At 47.1% G+C, this 9078-nt stretch overlaps 1 protein-coding gene across 1 annotated transcript; it reads left to right on the top strand.

The window, feature by feature from the left end:
• The first annotated feature begins 6762 nt into the window (after positions 1 to 6762).
• Positions 6763 to 8348, top strand: LOC119110254 (keratin-associated protein 5-4). The gene is made up of 2 exons (XM_037234015.1): positions 6763 to 6904; positions 7220 to 8348. The coding sequence occupies exons 1-2, from the start codon at positions 6832 to 6834 to the stop codon at positions 7642 to 7644; spliced, it is 498 nt and encodes a 165-aa protein (XP_037089910.1). The 5' UTR covers positions 6763 to 6831; the 3' UTR covers positions 7645 to 8348.
• The last annotated feature ends 730 nt before the right edge of the window (positions 8349 to 9078 follow it).

Here is a 9078-nt window from a genome sequence, read left to right on the forward strand (position 1 = left end):
CTGTCAGCAAACTGTGCAAACTGTGGTACTGACTTTTTGTTTTGGAGGACCAGGAAAAGTGTGCCCTGAAAAAGCCAGCAAGTCTCGTGTGAACCCAAGTAATTGCTTACCTTACCTGCTTTCATCACATGTTTGTAATCAGAGCTAGTCATTTTCTAATTCAATCATCGAGTTTTGTCATAAGACAAACTATGATGCCAGAAGGCATGCAATGGGTTTATTTTGTTCCATATTTTTGATTATTTGCCCCAAATTTCTTAAAGTGGTCCCTCATGGCTGCTTTAGCCAGATGTTTTCCATAGTTGTCATGCTTTACTGACTGGCAAATGACTGCACTGCATATACGCACTATATTTTTAACACTGGGATACTCTAAGCTGCATAGCAATTATAATATGAGGTAAATATCAGTGTTAAGCAAATAGACCACCCCATTTGAAATGTGAAGCCAACATTTCAGACTTTGTCACTAAATATGAATAAACAAGCCCAAATAGATGCTTTTGCTGCAGCTGAAAAGACAACAGCAAAACTGGCATGGTCATCTAAAAGTTATGTTACTTTTAGGAGAAGAGCGATTGTGTTGAGTATTCTTCAAGTACTTCACCTGTTTTAGAAGAAGAAAAATCTCCACCGCGAGCGTTTTACGCGCAGTGCGGCACGGGCTCAACCAGCTCACGTTAGCAGGATTGCCCGACTTTGAAATCATACAGTCCAAACAACATCTTTAGCACCAAAAATAATGAGAAGGCAATTCACATTATTCACTACGTCGTTTCGACCACTGCTACTCACAATGCTCGCATGGTTGCCTATCATCTTCAGGAAATAACCATCCGATAATATAATAATTTCGGCCACAAACAGGTCATATGATTTTTAACACGCAGACAGCCGACGATTTATAGCATGTACTAAAAGGGCAACATAAGCACCAAATTACGTACCTTCGAGCAGTCAAGAAAAGTATCCCAGTTCTTCACATTCGTGTCTCGAATTGATATTTCCAAACAGACAGCACAGAGAAAAACCCAACAATGTCGGCGGAACTGAAGCATTTCCAGCAGTCTTAAAAAACGGACCAAGCCACGGGAACCAAACACCGAAGCCAAGCCAACGTTTTCGGTACGGTACATTGACGTCTATTAGCGCAGTGCATCTCATACACGAGTCCGGATAATGTGATTCACACTTATTAGGACCAAACACATCGTGACGACATTGTCGCTTAAACTACAACACTTGGGTTCAATTAATATGACTACTCCGTTGCCGTGACATGCTGCCATCATGTCGTGCAGAGGGACTGTCGTAGTACCCTCTTAAAGTAGTGCACCTCTTGTACAATTTCAACGAGCAAGGCTTGAAATCGCTCTGACATCCAGAGACATACTCTGCCGAGATAATATGCCAACAGCCACCCTAAGGAAACGGATCAAGCCTCGGGAAACGAAGACTGAAGCAAGGCCAGCGTTTTCGGTACGGTACATATGCGTCTGTTAGCGTAGTGCACCTCACACACGAGTCCGGATAATGCGATTCACACCCTTAGAACTGAACACGTCGTGCTGACAATGTCGATGGAACTGCAAGATTTCGGTCCGATGAATAAGACTCATGCATTGCCGTGAGATGCTGCAATCATGTCGTGCAGAGGGACTGTCGTAGCACCCTCTTAAAGTAGTGCACCTCCTGCACAATTCCAACGAGCAGGGCTTGAAATCGCTCTGACATCAAGAGACATACTCTGCCGAGATATTATGTCAACAGCCACCCTAATGAAACGGCTCAAGCCCCGGGAAACGAAGACTGAAGCAAGGCCAGCGTTTTCGGTACGGTACATATACGTCTATTAGCGTAGTGCACCTTACCCACGAGTCCGGATCATGCGATTCACACGTATTAGGACCAAACACATCTTGCTGACGATGTCGGTGGATATGCCAGACCACGGCCCGATGAATAAGACTCATGCATTGCCGTCAGATGTTTCCATCATTGGCAGAGGGACTGCAGTAGCACCCTCTTCAAGTAGTACACCTCTGGTATAATTCCAATTGGCGGGACCTAAAAACCGCTCTGACATCCAAAGACATACTCTAACGAGATATTATGCCAATAAAAGTCCTAAGGATACGGACCAAGCCTTGGAACCGAAGACTGAAGCTGGGCCAGCGTTTTCGGTACGGCACATATGCGTCTATTAGCGCAGTGCACCTCATGCACGAGTCCGGATCAGGCGATTCACACTTATGGAAAATAAACACATCGTGCTGACAATGACGGTGGAACTGCGAGACTTCGGTCCGATGAATAAGACTGATGCATTTCCGTGAGATGCTGCCATCTTGTGCGGACAGGCTGTAGTAGCACCCTCTTAAAGTAGTACACCTCTTGTATATTTCCGATTGGCGAGACCTAAAAACCACTCTGATAGGCAAAGACACACCCCGCCGAGATAACATCCCGACACGAACCCTGAGGAACGAAGCCAAGCCCCGGGAACCGAGGACCGAAGCAAAGGCAACGGTTTAGGTACGGTACATATACGTTTAGTCGTGCGGGGCACCTGAAACAAGAGCCCTTATAACGCGATTCACACTAAGTAGAAATGAACACATTGTGCCGACATTGTCGGTTGAGCTGGAATACTTTGATTCAAGGAATAAGACTCATGCACTGTCGTGGGATGTCACCATCATGTGCGGACAGACTGTAGTAGCACCTTCTTAAAGAAGTGCGCCTCTTGCATAATTCCAGTTGGCGAGACCTAGAAACCGCTTTGTCATCCAAAGACACGCCGTACCGAAATAATGTGTCAACAGCAATTCTAAGGGAACGGACCAAGCCCCGGAAACCGAAGACCGAAGCGAGGCCAACGTTTTCGGTACGGTACGTATATATTTATAAGCGCAGCGTACCTTGTACACGAGAGTACTTCCTCGGTAGAAAATGTTATTGGATGCCGCAGCCGTTTTCAGGCCTCGACAGCTGGAATAATGCAAGAGGTACACAACTTTAAGAGGCTGTTTCTACGGCCAGTCCGCGCAACGTGATGGTGATATCTCACGGCAATGCATGGGTGTTGTTCATTGAACCGAAGTGTTGTAACTCAACCGACATTGTCCGCACGACGGCTGGCTGGCTGGCTGGTGGCTGTTGGCATATTATCTCGGCAGAGTACGCCTTTGGATGTCAGGGCGGTTTCTAGGTCTCGCCAATTGGAATTATACAAGAGGTGTACTACTTGAAGAGGGTGCTACTGCAGTCCGTCCGCCAATGATGGCAACATCTGACGGCAATGCATGAATCTTATTCATCGGACCGAAGTCTCGCATATCCACCGACATCGTCAGCAAGATGTGTTTGGTCCTAATAAGTGTGAATCGCATGATCCGGACTCGTGTGTAAGGTGTTCTACGCTAATAGACGTATATGTACCGTACCGAAAACGCTGGCCTTGCTTCAGTCTTCGTTTCCCGGGGCTTGAGCCGTTTCCTTAGGGTGGCTGTTGACATAATATCTCGGCAGAGTATGCCTCTTGATGTCAGAGCGATTTCAAGCCCTGCTCGTTGGAATTGTGCAGGAGGTGCACTACTTTAAGAGGGTGCTACGACAGTCCCTCTGCACGACATGATTGCAGCATTTCACGGCAATGCATGAGTCTTATTCATCGGACCGAAATCTTGCAGTTCCATCGACATTGTCAGCACGACGTGTTCAGTTCTAAGGGTGTGAATCGCATTATCCGGACTCGTGTGTGAGGTGCGCTACGCTAACAGACGTATATGTACCGTACCGAAAACGCTGGCCTTGCTTCAGTCTGTCGTTCCGAGGCTTGATCCTGTTTCCTTAGGGTGGCTGTTGGCATATTATCTCGGCAGAGTATGTCCTCTGGATGTCAGAGCGATTTCAAGCCTTGCTCGTTGGAATTGTACAAGAGGTGCACTACTTTAAGAGGGTACTACGCAGTCCCTCTTGCACGACATGATGGCAGCATGTCACGGCACCGGAGTAGTCATATTAATTGAACCCAAGTGTTGTAGTTTAAGCGACAATGTCGTCACGATGTGTTTGGTCCTAATAGTGTGAATCACATTATCCGGACTCGTGTATGAGATGCACTGCGCTAATAGACGTCAATGTACCGTACCGAAAACGTTGGCTTGGCTTCGGTGTTTGGTTCCCGTGGCTTGGTCCGTTTTTTAAGACTGCTGGAAATGCTTCAGTTCCGCCGACATTGTTGAGTTTTTCTCTGTGCTGTCTGTTTGGAAATATCAATTCGAGACACGAATGTGAAGAACTGGGATACTTTTCTTGACTGCTCGGATGTACGTGATTTGGTGCTTATGTTGCCCTTTTAGTACATGCTATAAATCGTCGGCTGCGTGTTAAAAATCATATGACCTGTTTGTGGCCGAAATTATTATATTATCAGATGGTTATTTCTTGAAGATGATAGGCAATCATGCGAGCATTTTGAGTAGCAGTGGTTGATACGACGTAGTGAATAATGTGAATTGCCTTCTCATTATTTTTGGTGCTAAAGATGTCGTTTGGATTGGATTTCAAAGTTGGGCAATCCTGCTAACGCGAGCTGGTTGAGCCCGTGCCGCACTGCGCGTAAAACGCTCGCGGTGGAGATTTTTCTTCTTCTAAAAAAGGTGAAGTACTTGAAGAATACTGATTTAAAATGTTTTCCTTTGTGTGTTACCAATTTTGTCTGATGTCAGCAACCAAACACAAATGAACTGAATAAAAATGCAACTTGAAACCAGCCAAAAAATGAGCTTTATCATGTTTTTATTATAAGTGCTGCTGCCAACAGGTAGGTGAGTTGAGATGATGTTCAACATATGGGCTACTCTAAGTTAGGTTAAGGTGGTTAAGTACACGGCAAGTGACAATAGGACTTGTGCAGGAATCAGTAACTCACAACTGCTGCTGTGGTACCAACAGGTTAGACTGGATAAGGTGAAGTAAGGCCTCTTTAGATTAAGCACAGTTAGGCTACTTTCATGGAAATAAGCATTTGTATTTTGTAAGAAACAGTGACAGTTTGTTTATTTTCCCTGACCCCATCTTAACAGAAGCCAGAGGTATGTGTATTGTATGTGGCTTGGTGATGGGCTGATGTGTAGGAGTCAAAGGTTTGTTTTTTGTTTGAATGCTTTATGCTTGTTGAATTTTCTCTTGTTATTTTGTTGTTGGATTCCTTTGCCTTGTATTGTGTTAAAAATGCTGTGGAAGGGAAGTGCAAGGTGCAGCATCAAATTATTGGTGTTACTGAATTTTTTATGCTCATTACACTGTCATGAAGTTGCTATGCTTTATTGTATTATGTTTCACTTTAATGTCGTAAGATGTTCAAAAACAAAACAGTTTTGTCAGGTTTATGACATTATGCCCATGCCAAATTGAAATAGATGTCTTTGTTCGCTGAAGCGTCAGTCACTAGCTCATAAGTTCCACCTTTTGTAACTTGAATTTTTCCCTCCCGGGCCGTCTTTTTGGGATAGAATTTTTCACTCCCACCCTGGCTCAAAAGCGATTCTAGGTCACTGCGTTTGTTTCATTGTTTGAGTCAACTTTTGGTGACTCATTTTAGCAGATCACATCCCTGAGGACAAACGTGGGGAATGAAAGCTGAAATGTAGCAGCCTGCGGGGCTCAGATGTACTCACGATATGCCTGCGAGACATATTTCTTTTCTTCAAAAACACGCCATATTTATAGTATTCCGCAGCCCAATGTGTCCCTTGACTGTCGACACTTCGTCCCATAGTTTAGCCAAGCTGTCAGCACAACATAAAAAAGACGACGACCATAGAACTCTGACCTCATCCCCAATGAGCAGGCTAAAGTGACGCTGACGTAGCTGCCTTTCAGCGGCGAAGCTTCATAAGTATAAACGCTTCCATTGTTACTGAATCAGGCGCTCGGGAAAACCAGGCATTGTTTGGGAATAATCAGGCGGTTGGGAAAACCAAACAAAACCAAACATTTTGACGTTGTTTGGCAATGGGTGGATGAGTTTGGGGAAGATGGCCGAGTAAAGCTTGCGTTCACATTGCATGTCAATCTAACATACATGGCTCGTTACACGCGTAACGTAGCCACGCACAGGCGTAGCGTGTTCACAAATTTAAAGTTATGTACGTCATCCTTCGAATTTGTAAACGACGAACTCTTAGTGATTACATCGGATGGCATATACAAATACATTTTGCGGAGTGTGCAGTCGATTCTAGCGCAATCAGATAGCAAACGAAATTATGCAAACAAGTCAGACATGAACCCATCTGTGGTCATTGTCGCTTAGACCCTTATTACGCTATCTTTAGTCTGTGAAGCTGTCTTTTAGACAGCTAATAGTGCAACGGGTAGATCCAGGATGCTCTAGAGTGATAGGCTGTTCCAGAAACAAAAACTACTGATATTTTCCTTTCTATTTGAATGGTCGGTATATTGTAGGGTCTCTAAGGGATCTGAATGTATTGCAGCAACGTTATAACCATGTAAACCACTTTAACAACGCATGTCTGAAATACACACGCCATCCAAAAACATCCGCAGTACAACAAGAATGATATATGCCACAGAAGACGACTGCGCCAGATAATCCGACACGTCTGACCTGGGCCTGCCGCACAGGGCCGCCATGTAAAACACCCCGTTCCGATGAGTGGCGTGAGCGGCGCAGCGCCTGGTCAGATCGGCGCCCAGTTAAGGTCAGAGCTGTCACGCCGCCGCTGCGGCCTTGAGACCCGGGGTGCTCGCAGGGCCCTCAGGCGGACCGGGTGGCGCAGTAGAGGTGCGCGGCGCGGCGTGATGACCGTCACGATGGTTCTTGCCGCGGGCTGGCTTGTGGTGGCCGCGGTGACGGCCCCGACCGCCAGCCAAGGTAAGGGTTCCAGCGAGGCTGGTGGGCCAGACACTGCGAGTGTGGGCGGCTTTAGCCGGACCTCGTGTGCCGGAGTCGTGGCGTAGTTTGCTAGTGTAATTAGCGCATGTGGTCTCCAGTTATGCCTGCCTCCCCCGCCCTGACACCCCGCTTATGGACGCTTCAGTTCTGTACGTGACGGCTGACCCGTGGTAAAAACGAGCGTTGGTGTCTTATTTAAACAGGCATTTTACCTCAGCCCATTAGGAAATGCAAAAGGAACGCGGTCGAGATAACTGAGTTTTATTATCGATGCAATATTGCCCGGTTTTCCAGCTGCCCGCCACGCCTGTCCGGTGAACCAGCGTTCCAGCGGCTGCGGCATACAGCAGGTGCTGTGCCAGTGGTCCGCCGACTGCCCGGCGCCGATGGCCTGCTGCAACTTCGGCTGCAGCGTCCGCTGCTCGCTGGGCTGCGCCGGCGGCTGCCCGGAAGGCCACGAGTGTCACTTGACTGAGGGCGTGGGCTCCTGCCGCCCCCGCCCGGTCAACTGCTACCAGACCGGCTGCGAGGCCCAGCACAGCTGCCAGACGGGACCCAAAGGGCCCGTCTGCCGCCACGTCTCCCTCCCCAGCTGCGCGAACACGCGGTGCCCGCGGCTGCAGATCTGCCGCCTGGTGGCCGTGTCCGGAAGCTGTGATGGCAAGTCGTCGCCGTGCGTACCGAAGCTGAAACCGCTTTGCTTCCACCCGCCGCAGTAGATCAGCAGGATTTCTTTACGGGTGAAGTACCCGTACACTTCATTGCGCAGTAGCACATCGTTCCTCAAAGCTGTGCGATGCCATCGTGCTGGTGTAATGAGGAAATATAACTTATCGCGTACGTCGTCACACTATCCCGAAGCCGGACATGTGGCCAGTCAGCGCAAATGTTGACCGCAAGGATAACAGACATCTGCTGCAATTCGTATGAGTGGAGGTGTAGAAAACCCCAAACCGTCTTGGAAGTTTGTATGACAAGACTGCAACAAGCTCTAGATATTCTTCTCATTGCTTACAACTCACATCCTTTGCAATGTCTTAACAGCATATAACATGCAAGAAATTGCAAGATCGTGGAAGAAGGTCAATATGTTTTCATTCGATCAGGTTCAGTCCGTTTTCGATACACTAAACAATCATTATCATAGAACAGACGCAAATGATCATTCACGGCACGTCAGGTTACGAATCATTTTAGTAGAAATAGTTTTTTAGTGGAATATTGCAGGCATCATTCTTTAGACTAAATGGCTGTTACATCTCGAGATTGGTGATGATTTTCCCGTGATCTCTGTTTTCCACACTGATATGCATATAGGTTGACTGTTGATGGTCGCCACCAAGAGGTGTCGCCACTTACGCGGCGGAGTGCATGATTACAACCGGGGTCGGATACTCAGCTCGGATTTGTGGGTTGTTCGGGAGTCTGGAATACAGAGCCGCACGCGGCTGGTGCGCCGAGCGAATTGTTTCATTGATCATCCACGGATAGATCAGCCCCCATACCTTTAAGCCCCTCCAATGTCTTACTTAACCCACTGCCCCAAATACATCTGAGCGAAAAAGGAAACACTGGGCCAATGAAATGCAGCTGGTGTCTGAACTGACGGTACAGGAGGTTCTAACACACCACCATCTATATCATGATCTTCATATCTCATCATTACCACTGTCACAGCGGCTTCAAAAGTGAAGCCATTCCCCAGCATGAAAAGAATTTTGGACCGGCCAGGTATTTTTGAAGTTAATTTCGACATCAGGGACGGATATCAAAGCAGCCGAAATTGAGAGAAAATCAGGATTTGAGGGTAGGTCAGGTTAACTTTGTTGGCTCAGCCCCCAAAACTCATTCTAGAAAGTTATACCACTGCATGTGTCCTTGATCCGCAGCAGCATGTGAAACATATTAAGAAATGAATTTGCGTACCCGCAAGTTTAGAAGCAAGAGAACCGGTGACCGCGGCTGCAGTGTCCATGAAACCGAGCGGCGTTAGAAGACCAACACGGGCGACGGGCGACTGGCGCACGAGAACGACCGCTGTGAAACAATCCCTCCGAAAGTCTTTTAAAATGAATTCGTACCGTTCGGAAATTACATAGGGGTGTAAATGTTGCATTTAGAATGCTGAGGATGTCTTCTGAATAGGAAAAAAG

Source organism: Pollicipes pollicipes, unplaced genomic scaffold (genome assembly GCF_011947565.3).
Source record: "Pollicipes pollicipes isolate AB1234 unplaced genomic scaffold, Ppol_2.1 Scaffold_7231;HRSCAF=8579_pilon_pilon_pilon, whole genome shotgun sequence".
Classification (NCBI taxonomy): Eukaryota; Metazoa; Arthropoda; class Thecostraca; order Pollicipedomorpha; family Pollicipedidae; genus Pollicipes; species Pollicipes pollicipes.